The following is a 15,034-nucleotide window of genomic DNA, read 5'->3' on the forward strand; positions in this document are numbered from 1 at the left end:
GCGCTGCGTTAGCTGGTAGGGGACCTCTGCATGAATCTCTCCTCGCTCTCTGTTCTCTTTCAGTATTCTTACTCCGTTTGGTGTTCAGCTGAGTTCTTTTTATCTCTTCATTTGATGTTCTAGGGTTTCACGATTGTTGATTCTCTGTTTGGCTTTTGTTTTTCGGATCTTTGTTGTGGAGGGATGGCGTGGTGTTTCTGTCTAGAGCGCCATCTTGCTGGAAGTCCTTGTTTCAGTTTTTTGCAGATGGATATCCAGTTATGCCAGCACTTTTTGTGAAAGAGACTGTCTTTTCTAAGGTGGGTGTTTTTGATCCATGAGGTAGGCCGTACAGAACTACTTACCTGTCGCCAATGCAGGGCTACTTCTCACTGGTTCTGGGTGGCCTTGTAGACTCTCTGGCGCTGGGTCTCTCCTGGTGCGGAAAACGTGCCTCCTGAGCACTGCAGCTTGCCTGCCTGACCGCTCACCCCCGAGCCAGTTAGGCCTCAAGGGCTCAGGCTCTTGCCAGGTCAAGTCTGGCAATTCCTTGCTGCTTCTGAACCATCTCTCCTTCCCCTTGCCACTCAGTCGGGTTCCTGAACTCTGCCTTTGATGTTCAGGGCTCCCAGATTGCCATATATAATCACTTTTTTTTTTGGGACTTTGTTGTAAGAGGGTTCACTGGAAGCATCTGACTACTCTGCCATCTTGGCCCCGCCCCCCCATAGTATATTTTAAAATCAGGAAGTGTGAGTCCTTCTATTTTGTTCCTCTTTCAACATTGTTTTAGCTATTTGAGGCCTCTTGCCATTGCATATAAAGTTGAAGATTAAGTTTTTTCTATTTCTGTAAAGCAGGGTGTTCAAATTTTGATTGGGATTTCATTGAATCTGTATATCGTTTTGGATAGTATTGATATCTTAACAATATTAAGTCTTCCAATCCATGAACATGGAACGTCTTTCCATTATTTAAACGTTCTTTAGTCTCTTTCAGCATTGTTTTACAATCTTCATTGTATACGTCCTTCACGTCCGTGGTTAGATTTGTTCGTAGGCATTTTATTCTCTTAGATAATATTGTAAATGGAATTGTTTCTCTAATTTCTCTTTCTGATTTCTCATTGCTGGTGAATAGAAACCCATATGATTTGTTTGTTGACCTTGTACCCTGTAACTTTGCTAAATTCCTTGTGGACTTTTTCGGATTTTCTATATATGGGATCATGTCATCTGCTAATAGGGAGAATTCTTCTTTTCCAGCGTGGATATTGTTTATATCTTTTTCTTGTCTTACTGCTTTGGCTAGAACTTCTAGTACAATATTGAGTAGAAGTGTTAAGAGAGGACACCCTTGTTCCTTATTTCAAGGGGAAAGCTCTCAGTCTTTGTCTATTAAGTATAATATTGGCCTTTCATATATGCCCTCAATCATATTTAGGAATTGCCCTTCTATTCCAGTCTTCTTTAAGGTTTTCATCAAGAAATTTGTTGGATTTTCTCAAATGCTTTTTCTGCAGCCATAGAGATGGTCATGTGTTTCTTTTCCTTTGTTTTGTTGATGTGGTGTATTATGTTGATTGGATTTCCTTTGTTCTCTTGATGTGCTGTATTATGTTGATTGGATTTCCTAATGTTGAACCATCCCTGCATTCTTGGAATAAATGCCACTTGGTCATGGTGTATGACTCTTTTTATATGCTGTTGGATTCTGTTTGCTAGTATTTTGTTGAGGATTTTGCATGTATTCGTAAAAGAAATATTAGCCTGTACTTTTATTGTGATGTCTGTCTGGTTTCGGTATCACGGTGATTACAGATAATCTTAAAGTAAGGAGAAAGTAGTTATAACTAGGGTGACTATAATTTATGGGACACTAGAAAGTGAAGGGTGTGTAAAAAATTAGCCAGTGTTAACAGATCTACCACAACCACCTTAATGTTTTAACTTACAAGATTATAGGTTAATTGAAGCGAGATGTCCTTGATGGAAGGGCAAGTCACCTATACGTAAATTTCATTATTACAGATTATTCTAGATAGAGCTTGCCTGTGCATTCTGTACCATATAAGTGTTGATAATGTTCAGTTAAAAAGTTTTTTTAAATGTATCATCAATTCTAGGTGATTTTAAGAACTGAATATGAAAAACAGAACTTTGAAACGTAGAAAAAGATAAGGAGTGTTAAATTTATTACTTCCGGATAGTGAAGTGTTTATAAACACAACACAAAAAGTACAATCCTTAAGGAAAGACTGATAGAGTCTCTTCACCAAAAGGTACCACATAAAATGGAAAAGACAAGCCACAGGCTAGGAGATGTGTGCAACACGAATACCTGACAGTCCTATAAATTATTACAAGCAACTGAAGCCCTAAAAAAATTACAAACAACTCAATAGAAAAGTAGGAAAATGATACGAACAAGCAATAAACAAGTGAAAAAATACCCATTCTCACTAACTACTGAGCCAGTAAATAAATGCACATTAAAACAGTGAGATACCTTTTTATACTAGTAGCATATACTGGCAAGTAATGGTCTGGCAACACCAAGTTTGGCAAGGAACTCAACACTACTAAGGGTAGTGTGTAAATTGGTAATACCACTTTTTGGAAAGCAAAGACTATGTATATGCACTACAAAATCTCACATATACACAAGGGGTCCTACAGAAGAATGTCTGTAATAGAGAAGAAAACTGGAAACAATCATCTAAATATCTAACAAACAGCAGAGTAGATAAGTTATATGTACACAGTGAATATAGCAGTGAAAGTAAAGAAAATGTTTGTTTATCCAATATAGATAAACAGCGCAAATAAAAAAGAATAAAAAATAATTGCATAGTACGTCCTATGTTTAAAAATTCACAGAACAATACTATATATTGTGTATGGATGCATTCACATGTAGTAAAATTATAAAGATTCATATAATCATAAATCATAAATTCCTTACGGTGGCCACTTCTGTAGAAAGGGCAGAAAATGTGACCGGGGAAGGAGTGCCACAGGGGCCTTCACTGATCGTCTTAGTTCTTAAGCTGTATATACATTAGTTGTTATAAAATGAACTAAAAATTTTTTCATGTGCCTAAAATACTGCAGTTTCAAAATAAAACAAGAAAATATTTGAAAGCAAATTGTTTATTAACTTTTTTTCAGATATTTTCCAAACAATTCCTAACAGTTCAACATGCAAGACAAAAAAAAAAAAAAGACTGCACTGCTGCAGAACAAGTCAAGAAAAATAATCCTGAAATGATCTAAATATAACAGAAAACTTTCTTCTGGGCTGCTATAGATGCTCTGCATTGTACACAATATACCTGAAAAACAAAATGTTATTGTTTGTTTTAAACCTTTGCTTAATGTTCAAATCTAGTCGTTGAAGCACCCATTACATTCATGTGAGTGAATAAGATAGTTAGCTGATTACCCCAATATTTAATAAATTTGTTATTAGAACACTGATTGTTTCACTAGTGCTATATGCATACCATATATTTATGTGTTTAAATGATTTATGGTGCCTACTCTCTTCTGCTTAACCCCATAAGGTATATGGTAACTTGACAGCCACGCTAGGCATTCCAGGCATTCTTACAGATATGGGACATCTTTGACACTGGTGAGAAAGGCCCAATGGAGAAGAAAGCTGGAAGAGAGACTCTTGTGAAACTTAATTGTCATTCCTCTCAGAAATCAAGGAAAACTCGAGTGATTTCATGGGCAATTTACCATTAATCTTTGCTATATTAGTCACATGCCTTATGCTGATTATAAGGATGAACAAGAATTTTAATATACTTACATCACTCATCTCTGTCTGCAAGCCCCATTTCTACTAGTGACATATGAACTGGATACTGTTCATCTTCATATAATATCACTATTTGTTCTGGTGCCTGAGCCTAAAATTAAAAGATACTGTTGTGAAGAAAATACAATAATGTCTTTGTTACCTTTTCTCTCCTATATCTGGCCATCTCAAAGGAGGAAAAGGCATTTTCTAGGTTTATTTATAATTCAAAGGGGACATTGATGGTTCAGTACTAGAATTCTCTCCTTACCTGAGGGAGACCTAGGTTTGATTACTGGCCGATGCACCTCATATGCAGCCACCACCTGTCAGTGGAGGCCTGTGTGTTGCTGTGATGCTGAACAGGTTCCAGCAGAGTTTCTAGACTACGGTGGACTAGGAAGAAAGGCCTGGTGATCTACTTCTGAAAATCAGCCAGTGAAAACCCTATGGATCACAACAGTCCTATCTATCTGTCACTGACCATTGCCACGGGGATGGCATAGGACCAGGCAGCATTTTGTTTCACTGTCCATGGGGTTGCCATGAGGCGGGGCTGACTGGACGGCAGCTTACACCAACAAAAGGCATCTGTGATGGTTCCCTACTAAATCACATTCTTTCCATTCTTCTCTATTTAAATGGTAACTTCTCCCCAAGGTACTCCTAAAAAACCAGTGGCGTTCTAGTCAATTCCAACCTTTAGTGACTCCATGTGTGTCAGAGTTCTAGAACTGCTCCACAAGGTTTTCAATGGCAGATACTTCAAATGTAGATCGCCAAGCCTTTCCTGCAATGTGTCTCTGGGTGGAAGAAAGCAGATTTGCACCACCGAGGCCACAGGGTTTTCCTGGACAGAGCCAAAAGGCTTTAACACTACCTACCATCCCTGTTAAAATTCATTTACACTGTACATTTAAAGCATTATCCCTTTGTGCATCAACTAACCAAATTTTGAATGTTATTCAGTTGACTACTTATCTATATTATCTAGATTTTTTTCTTTTTTTTTTTTTTTTTGCTGTTGATTCAGACTCACAGTGACCCTATAGGACAGAGTAGTACTGCCCCATAGGGTTTCCAAGGCTGTAATATGTTTATGGAAGCAGACTGCCACATCTTTCTCCCATGGAGTGGCTGGTAAGTTCAAACTGCTGACCTTTCAGTTAGCAGCCAAGTGCTTAACAGTGCACCACCAGCGCTGCTTATCCATATACATAAATGTACATATATCTATAATAATATCTGCCCTCTCTGTATCTTCACTGTCTTCTTAAAAGAAGCCCTGCATGAGCTATTTACACTACTTTTGCACACACAGCATGTTAGGTACAGGGGTTTTCAAAAAGCATTTTATAGTAACAGCAAGGTTTCAATATGGCTCATTCTTGTCATAGCCAGTAAGTACTTAGGAAAACCCTAAATCGTGCCTTACAGGGACCAGGCAGGTATGAAAAAGGAGTGAAGCAGGTTGGGTTGAAGTGGTGAGGACAATGATGAAGAACATGCTCCCCACATAAAAGGGATTGTTGCTACACCACTCCAGCTGATTGCTGTTTAGGAAGAGAGACCCAGGGTGCCTAGATTTTGTAACACTAGATGCCAGGAACAGACTTTTGTAAAATTTTCCAATTTTTATTAACACTGCACTAAATAAAACATGGTTGCAGTCATATTTTGTCTATGGACTCCTTTGTCAGATGCTGAGCCTCTATTTAAAGAAGCAAGCATATGAAAAAGTTTTGGAGTTTCTAATTTGAAGCTTTCGCTACAAGTTCTATTACATTAATTCAAAAGTGAGGACAAGCCTTTCTGTGACCTTGATCAGAACACCCTTTCTGGCTTTCCTACTCATCTTTCAAGATGTAGCTCAAGTATCACTTCCCTGTCCTTATTCACTTATTCAGTAAATACTTGACTGTCTACTAATAGCTCAACCACCATCTCCTGATGTTTCTAGATGAAAATAATCATTCCTTCTTGTCTCCCTTTCCCCCCTGGGAAAGTTGCCTATTATAGTACTTATTTCATCCTATCTCATATTAATTACTTGTTTACGTGGCTCCCTTATTGGCTTACAAGTTCTTTGATTATAGGATACTCATCTTGGTCATTTTTCTCATTCATTATATCCACTGTATCATTTTATATTACTGTAGAGCTAATAAAGCATGTTAAACTATTTTAACAATTAGTTTTATAGTATATACGTCTTTATATGCTTTAACTACTATATATTTGCATCTAGAGTTGCATAGATATGAAGCACTTTACAAAGTCAATAGGAACTCAAGAAACAGCTTCAAAAGAATTTTGGCTAATTAAAACATACTTACGATTGAAGAAGCATAAAGTTGTTTCCCCTGAAGACAGTCTATCATAGCCCACAATGCTTCCATGCTCCATTTGGGACAATATGGTATTCTTGTCTTTCCTGAATCTCTTAGGGGAGGTTTAAACCCTGCCAAAAGAACTTTTATGGCTCGCGTTGGATACTGCGTAAGGTGAAGAGGAATTTGACGCAGTCTGTCAAAAAAGAAGATGTAACAACTGAAATTCTCTTATACAAAACAATTTAAAATAGCTCAAAAAAAAATTTAAAATACTTAGGAATAAATCTAACAAAAGTGCAAGATTTGTACACTGAAAAATACAAAACATCGTTCAAACAAATTAAAGATAACCTACATAAATGGAAAGACAACCTGTATTCATGCACTGAAAGATTTACTATTGTTAAGATGGCAGTACTCCACAATCCCTAGTAAACTCTCAGTTGCCTTTTTTGGAGAAATTGATAAGCTAATCCTAAAATTCATATGGAACTGCAAGTGACCCAGAATAACCAAAACAATCTTGAAAAAGAAGAATAAAGCTGGAGGACTCACACTTCCTGATTTCAAAACTTACTATAAAGTTACAGTAATCGAGAGAGCAAGGTACTAGAGTAAGAATAGGTAAATCAATGAAATAGAATTGAGAGTTCAGAAATAAATCTTTACAGTCAATGGATTTTTTTAAAAAAAATTTTATTTTGTTGAGAATATACACAGCAAAACACACCATTTCTACATGTACAGTTCAGTGACTGATTACATTCTTCGAGTTGTGCAATCATGCTCGCCTTCCTTTTATGAGTTGTTCCTCCACCATTAACAAACTCACTGCCACCTAAATTTCCTATCTAATCTTTTGAGCTGCTGTTGTCAATTTGATCCCATATAGATAGCTCCTGAAAGAATACAATACTCAAGGCAGACATTCTTTAGTATTGTATTTTTACACAAATAAAGCACGACTTCTACATTTGTTTGCCAACCGTGCCCTCGATGTACTTTAACAAGTGCCACTATGCCAATTTGTTTATACATGTCGCTGTAAAAAAATCAGCGTGTTTATGAAAATACTTTGCAGGAGGAAGGCATAGTTATCAAACAAATGTGGAAGGTGTGTGTTACTTGCACAAAAACACGGTAGTTAAGCTGTTTGGTTTTAAGAAGACTTCAGGGTTTTTTTTTGGTTTAAAGATTATCTCAGGGCAATAGTTTCAAGGGTTCATTCACCTTCCATGGCTCCAGAAAGTGTAGAGACCATGAGAATTTGAAATTCTGTTCTACATTTCCCCCTTTTTGATCAGGATTCTTCTATAGCATCTTTTATCACAATGTTCAGTATGATGGCTGGGCACCATCCAGTTCCGCTTTCACGGCAAAGGAGGCAGCTGTTCATGGAAGCAATTAGCCACGCATTCCATATCCCCTTATTCCTGACTCTCCTTCTTCCTGTGTTGCTCCAGGTGAATACAGACCAACTGTTGCTGCTTACAAGCTTTTAAGACCCCAGGCATTACACAATGAACTAGAGGTTAGAACAGAAGCACTGAAGATATTATAAGGCCAGTTAACTGGGATGTCCCATGAAACCATGACCCTAAACCTCCAAACCAAGGAACCAAATCTCATGAGATGTTTGATTGTACATAAGCAGCCTCAGCAGCTACTCTTTCTCTTTTTTGTCATTCTAAGTATATTACACAACTTTTGCCAGTTCAACTTTTTACAATTATAATAATTGGCTGTGCAACCCTACCATTAATGTGATTTTTCCATCACCGTAATAACCTGCTTTCCCCCTCTCCCACCCTTTGTAACCACTAATAAACTTTGTTCTCTATACATTTGCCTGTTGTTGTCTTTTTATATAGCAAGATCATACATATTTGTGTTTTTGTGATTGACTTATTTCACTCAGCGTGATGTTTTTAAGCTCCATCCATATTGTAGCATGTATCAAGACCTCAGTTCTCCTACTGGCTGACTAGTATTTCATTGTTTGTGTGTACCACATTTTGTTTATCCATTCATCTGCTGATAGGCATTTAGGTTGTTTCCACCTTTTGGCTACTGTGAATAGTGCTGCAACGAACACTGGTGTACAAGTCTCTGAGTCTCTGCTTTCAAGTCTTTTGGGTGTATACCTAGGAGTGGAATTGCTGGGTAGTATGTAAGTTCTATTTTTAGTTTTTTGAGGAACCACCACACTGCTTTCCACAGCGGCTGTACCATTTTGCATTCCCACCAGCAATGGATAAAGGGTTCCAATTTCCCAACATCCTCGCCAACGTTTCTAATTTTTTTTTTTTTTTTAAATCTTAGCCATCCTAGTGACGGTGAAATGGTATCTCATTGTGGTTTTGATTTGTATCTCTCTGATGGTTAATGGGAAACACTGGTGGCGTAGTGGTTAAGTGCTACGGCTGCTAACCAAAAGGTCAGCAGCTCGAATCCACCAGGTGCTCCTTGGAAACTTCTATGGGGCTGTTCTGCCCTTACAGGGTCACTATGAGTCAGAATCAACTCAATGGCAGCGGGTTTGGTTTTTGGTTCGATGGTTAAGGATGCTGAGCATCATTTCATGTGTTTAGTGGTCATATGAATGTTACTCTGGTGAAATGTCTATTCAAGTCCTTTGCTTATTTTATGATTGGGTTGTCTTTTTGTTGTCCAAGTTTTATATATACTTTTGTTATTAGATTGTCAGATACATGGTTTCTGAAGATATTCTCTCAGTTGGTAGCTTGTCTTTTAACTTTTTTTGTAAAGTCTTTTGACAAAAATTTTAAATTTTTATGAAGTTCCATTTATTTATTTTGTCCTTTGCTGTTTGTGCTTTTGTTATTATATTAGATAATCCACTGATAAAACCTAGGCCTGACAGCATTGCCACTGCTTTTTAAGAATTTTATGGATTTAGTATGCACGTGTAGGTCCTTGATCCATTTCGGATTTGTTTTTGTATATGGTGTGAGGCATGGATCTTGTTTCACTTTTTTTGCATGTGGAACTCCAGTTTTACCAGCACCATTTATTAAAGAGACTCTTCTATCCCCATCGAATGGACTTAGCACCTTTATCAAAAATCAGTTGAACACAAGTATGTAGGTTTATTTCTGGACTCTTTATTCCATTGGTCCATATGTATATTTTTATACCAGTACCTGGCTGTATAGTATGTTTTAAAATCAGAGAGTATGAGTCCTGTTACTTTTTCTCTTTCACCATTGTTTTAGCTATTTGATGCCTCTTGTCATTCCATAGAAACTTGAGGATTGGTTTTTCTGTTTCTGTAAAGAAGGCTGTTAGAATTTTGATCAGGATTCTGTAAAGAAGGCTGTTAGAATTTTGATCAGGATTATGTTGAATCTACAGTTCATTCTGGGTAGCACTGACATCTTAACAATATTAAGTCTTCTAATCCATGAACACGGAACATCTTTCCATCTATTTCAGTCTTCCTTAATCTCTTTCAGCAGTGTTTTATAGTTTTCATTGTATAAGTCCTTCACGTTCCTGGTTAGATTTATTCCTAGGTGTTTTATTCTCTTAGATGCTATTTTAAATGTAATTGCTATTTTTTAAAATTCTTTTATTGTACTATACATGAAGGTTTACAGAACAAAGTTTCTCATTAAACATTTAGTACACATATTGTTTTATGACATTGGTTAACAACCCAAGACATGTCAACACTGTCCCTTCTCAACTTTGGGTTCCCTATTACCAGCTTTCCTGTCCCCTTCTGCTTTCTAGTCCTTGTCCCTGGGCCCCATTAGTCTCGTTTTATGGGCCTGTCTAATCTTTGGCATAAGAGTGAACCTCAGTAGCGACTTCATTGTTACTGAGCTAAAAGGCTGTCTGGAGGCCATACTCTTGGGGTTTCTCTAGTATCTGTCAGGCCAGTAAGTCTGGTCTTTTTCTGTGGGTTAGAATTTTGTTCTACATCCTTCTCCAGCTCTGTCTGGGACCCTCTGTTGTGATCCCTGTCAGAGCAGTCAGTGGTGGTAGCTGGGCACCATCTAGTTGTACTGGACTCAGTCTGGTGGAGGCCGTGGTAGTTGTGGTCCATTAGTCCTTTGGACTAATCTTTCCCTTGTGTCTTGTTCTCTTCATTCTCCCTTGCTCCTGAAGAGGTGAGACCAGTGGAGAATCTTAGAATGCTCCTCACAGGCTTTTAAGACCCGAGACGCTACTCACCAAGGTAGAATGTAGAACGTTTTCTTTATAAACTATGTTATGCCAATTGAGGTAGATGTTCCCTGAGACCATGGTCCCCATTGCCCTCAGCCCAGCAATTTGGTCCCTCAGGGAGTTTGGATGTGTCTATGGAGCTTCCATGACCTTGCCTTGTACAAGTTTTGCTGGCTTCCCCAGTACTGTGTACTGTCTTACCCTTCACCAAAGTTACCACTTACCTACTATTTAGTGTTTCCTTCCCCCACCCCTCTCCTCCTTCGTAACCATCAAAGATTGTTTCTTTTTGTGTGTAAACCGTTTCATGAGTTTTTACAGAAGTGGGCTCATACAATATTTGTCCATTTGTGATTGACTTATTTCACTCAGCATAATGCCTTCCATTCATCCATGTTATGAAATGCTTTGCAGATACATCATTGTTCTTTATCGTTGCATAATACTCCATTGTTTGTACCATAGTTTATCCATCCATCTGTTCATGCACATCTAGGTTGTTTCTACTATTGTGAACAATGATGCAATGAACGTGGATCTGTGTATGTCTATTTGTGTGACACCTCTTATTTCTCCAGGATATATTCCTAGCAGTGGGATTGCTGGATCATATGGTATTTCTGTTTCTAGCTTTCTAAAGAAGGGCCATATCATTTTCCAAAATGGTTGTATCATTTTGCATTCTCACCAGCAGTGCATAAAAGTTCCAATCTCCCTGCAGCCTCTCCAACATTTGTTATTTCCAGTTTTTTGGATTCATGCCAGTAATGCTGGGGTAAGATGGTATCTCATTGCCGTCTTTGATTTGCTTTTCTCTAATGGCTAGTTATCACAAGCATTTCCTCATGTATCTGTTGCCTGCTTGAATGTCTTCTTTGGTGAAGTGTCTGTTCATTTCCTTTGCCCATTTTTTAATAGATTATTTGTCTTTTTGTTGTAGAGGTGTTGGATTTTCTTATAGAGATTAGACCTTTGTCTGATTTGTAATGGCCAAAAATTTTTTCCCAGTCTGCAGGTTACCTTTTTACTCTTTTGATGAAGAGTTTTGATGAGTGTACGTGTTTAATTTTTAGAAGATGCCAGTTATCTAGCTTATCTTTTGGAGTTTGTGTGTTGTTGGTTATGGTTTGTTTCCTATTAATGGTTTGTATCCTATTAGGGCTTCTAGCATTGATCCTATTTTTTCTTCTATGAACTTTATAATTTTTGGTTTTATATTTAGGTTTTTGATTCATTTTGAATTAGTTTTTCTATATGGTGTGAGGTATAGCTTGTTTCATTTTTTTGCAGACGGACATCCAGTTTCGGCAGCTCCATTTGTTAAAAAAACTGTCTTTTCCCCATCTGATGGACTTTGGGCCCTTGTCAAAGATCAGGTGACCATAGGTGGATGGATTTACATTTGGGTTCTCAATTCTGTTTCATTTTCAATGTATCTGTCGTCGTACCAGTACCAGGCTGTTTTAACTACCGTAGCTGTGTAGCAGGTTCTGAGGTCAGTCCTCCTACTTTTTTCTTCTTCAATAGCGCTTTACTTATCCGAGGCTTCTTCCCTTTACAAACATAGTTAATAGTTTTTTCCATCTCTTTAAAGAATGTTGTTGGTATCTGGATTGGGATTGTACTGTATTTATAAACTGCTTTGGGTACAACTGTCATTTTCACAATGTTGAGTCTACCTATCCATGAGCATGGTTTTTCCATTTATGTAGATCTTCGTTGTTTTCTTGCAGTAGTGTTTTGTAGCTTTCTTTCTATAGGTCTTTTACATCCCTGGTTAGATTTATTCCTAAGTATTTGATTTTTTCATGGGTTATTATCAATGGTATTGCTTTCCCGATTTCCTTTTCGTCGTTCTCTTTACTGGTGTATAGGAATCCACCTGATTTTTGTATGTATAGGAATCCACCTGATTTTATTATGTTTATCTTGTATCCTGCTACTCTCCTGAATCTATTATTTCCAGTACTTTTCTCATGGGGTTTTCTTGGGTTTTCTATGTATAGTATATCATCCACAAATAGGTACAGTTTAACTTCTTCATTACCAGTTTGGATGCCCTTTCTTTCTTTTTCTTGCCTTATTGCTCTAGCTAGGACTTCCAGAACAGTGTTAAAGAGGAGTGGTGATAAAGGGCATCTTTGTCTTGTTCCTGTTCTCAAGGGGAATGTTTTCAGTTTCTCTATTAAAAATGATGTTGGCTGTCGGTTTTGCATAGATGCCCTTTATTATGCTGAGAAATTTCCCTTCTATACCTATTTTATTCAGAGTTTTTATCAGGAATGGGTGTTGGACTTTGTCAAATGCCTTTTCTGTGTCAATTGAGATGATCATGTGATTCTTTTCTTTCCTTTTATGTGGTGGATTACGTTGATTTTCTAATGTTGAACCATCCTTGCATACCTGGTATGAATCCTACTTGGTCATGGTGTATTATTTTTTAGATATGACGCTGAATTCTATTGGTGAGAATTTTTGCATCCATATTCATGAGAGATACTGGTCTGTAATTTTTTGTGCCTTTGCCTAGTTTTGGTATCAGGGTTATGCTGGCTTCATAGAATGAATTCGGAAATGTAGCTTCTTTTATATGTTCTGAAATATTTTGAGTAGTACTGGTGTAAGCTCTTCTCCGAATGTTTGGTAGAATTCTCCAGTGAAGCCATCTGGGCCAGGGCTTGCTTTTTGTTGGGAGTTTGTTTTTTATTACCTTTTCAATCTCTTCTCGTTACGGGTCTGTTCAGATTTTCAACATCACTTTGTGTAGTTTGGGTAGGTAGTGTGTTTCTAGAAATTTATCCATTTCCTCTAGGTTTGCAAATTTGCGGGAGTATAGGTTTTCATAATACTGTTATGATCCTTTTTATTTCAGTTGAGTCTGTTATAATGTTCCCCATTTCATTTCTTATTTGGGTTATTTGCGTCCTCTCCTCTTTCTTTTGTCATTTTGGCCAGTGGTTTGTTAATTTTGTTGATCCTGTCAAAGAACCAACTTTTGGTTTTGTTGATTCTGTTGTTTTTCTATTCTCTGTTTCATTTATTTTTGCTCTGGTCTTTATTATTTCTTTTCTTCTGGTGACTGAAAGTTTTTGCTGTTCTCTATTTGTCTGAGTTGTGTAGTGTTTTGATTTTATCCCTTTCTTGTTTTTTGATTAGTGCATCTACTGCTATAAATTGACCTCTGGGGACTGCCTTTGCTGTGTCCCAAAGGTTTTGGTATTATGTGTTTTCATTCTCGTTTGATTCTAGGAATTTTCTGATTCCATCTCTGATTTCTTCTATTACCCAGTGGTTTGCAAGCAGGGTTTTATTCAGTTTCTATGTAATTGATTTTCTTCCCTTGCTTTTCCTGTTGTTAATTTCTACATTGATGGTGTTGTGGTCAGGGAAGATACTTTGTATTATCTCAATGTTTTGATTTTTGTTGAGGGTTGCTCTGTGGCCTAAGATATGGTCTATTCTGGAGAATGTTCTATGTGTGTTGGAAAAGAATATGTGCTTTGCAGCTGTTGGAGTGTTCTATATATGTCTGTGAGGTCAAGTTGACTGTGCCCTTTAGATCTTCTCTATCTTTGTTGAGTTTCTAGATGTTGTGTCCTTTGCCGAGAGTGGTATGTTGGAGTCTCCTACTATTACTGTGGACCTGTCAATTTCTCCTTTCAGTGCTCTTAGAGTTTATGTATTCTGGAGCCCTGTCATTGGGTACATAGATGTTTTTTATGGTTATGTCTTCATGACTGACATAAACTTTAGTCATGATATAGTGCCCTTTGTATTTTATGGTGAATTTTGTTTTAAAATTTTATCTGAGATTAGTATTGCCACTCCTGCTCTTTTTTCGTAGCTGTTTACTTGATATTTTTTTTCCACCCGTTGATTTTTAATAAATTTATGTCTTTGTTTCTAAGATGTGTCTCTTGTAGACAGCATATTGATGGATCCTGTTTTTTATCCGTTCTGTCACTCTCCGTCTCTTTATGGGTGCATTTAAATATATTCAGTATAATTATTGATAGGTGTGAGTTTATTGCTGTCATTTCGTAGTGCTTTTTTTTGTGGTGCTGATGTTTTCTTTGTTCCGCTCCTGTGCTGAACTCGTTTGTGGATTTTTTTCCATTTCTTTTGTTTTTGTAGATTTTGTTTTTACTGAGACTTTATCTTTTTCTTCTTTATTTTGATGAGTAGTTTTGTTAACTTTCTTTGTGGTAACCTTGAAATTTACCCTTATCTTCCTAGGTTTGAACTAGCCTAGTATTACTTGGTATCACTGTGCCTTCCTCTCCATTAGAAGGTTCTCTACCTAAACTGTTTATTCCCTCTTTTATTGTTCTGATGTTTTTGTCATTTACAGATTAACCTCTCCAGTTCCCTGTTGTAATTCTTTTGGTTTTGGATAGTCCTTGAGAGTTTATTTCCTAGGTTGGTACGTGGCTGCTACGGTCTTGTGTCCTAGATTCAGCCTTTGGTCTGATGTTGTTTGTTCTCAGACCGAAGCACTCCCTTTAATAATTCTTGTAAGTTTGGTTTGGTTTATACATAGCCCCTTAATTTTTGTTTATCTGGAGATGTCCTAATTTCACGAACATCATATTTGAATGAGAGTTTTACAGGATATATTATTCTTGGCTGGCAATTTTTTTCTTTCATAGTTTTATATATATCATCCCATTGCCTTGTTTTCTGCATGGTTTCTGCCAAATAATCCGAGCTTAGTCTTCTTG

The 15,034-nt window shown here is 37.2% G+C and overlaps 1 protein-coding gene across 1 annotated transcript in view; it reads right to left on the reverse strand.

Moving 5' to 3' along the window:
- Window positions 1-3,532: 3,532 nt before the first annotated feature.
- RNF17 (ring finger protein 17) overlaps window positions 3,533-15,034 on the reverse strand; it is a 210,627-nt gene continuing 199,125 nt past the window's right edge. The window contains exons 34-35 of the mRNA XM_023724829.1: window positions 6,123-6,312; window positions 3,533-3,898 (exon numbers count right to left, since the gene is read on the reverse strand). Of these exons, the coding sequence (XP_023580597.1) occupies window positions 3,800-3,898; window positions 6,123-6,312 (289 nt within the window). The 3' untranslated portion in view covers window positions 3,533-3,799. The remainder of the gene's footprint in view (window positions 3,899-6,122; window positions 6,313-15,034) is intronic.

The sequence above is a fragment of the Trichechus manatus genome, unplaced genomic scaffold (genome assembly GCF_000243295.1).
Source record: "Trichechus manatus latirostris isolate Lorelei unplaced genomic scaffold, TriManLat1.0 scaffold00264, whole genome shotgun sequence".
NCBI lineage: Eukaryota > Metazoa > Chordata > Mammalia > Sirenia > Trichechidae > Trichechus > Trichechus manatus.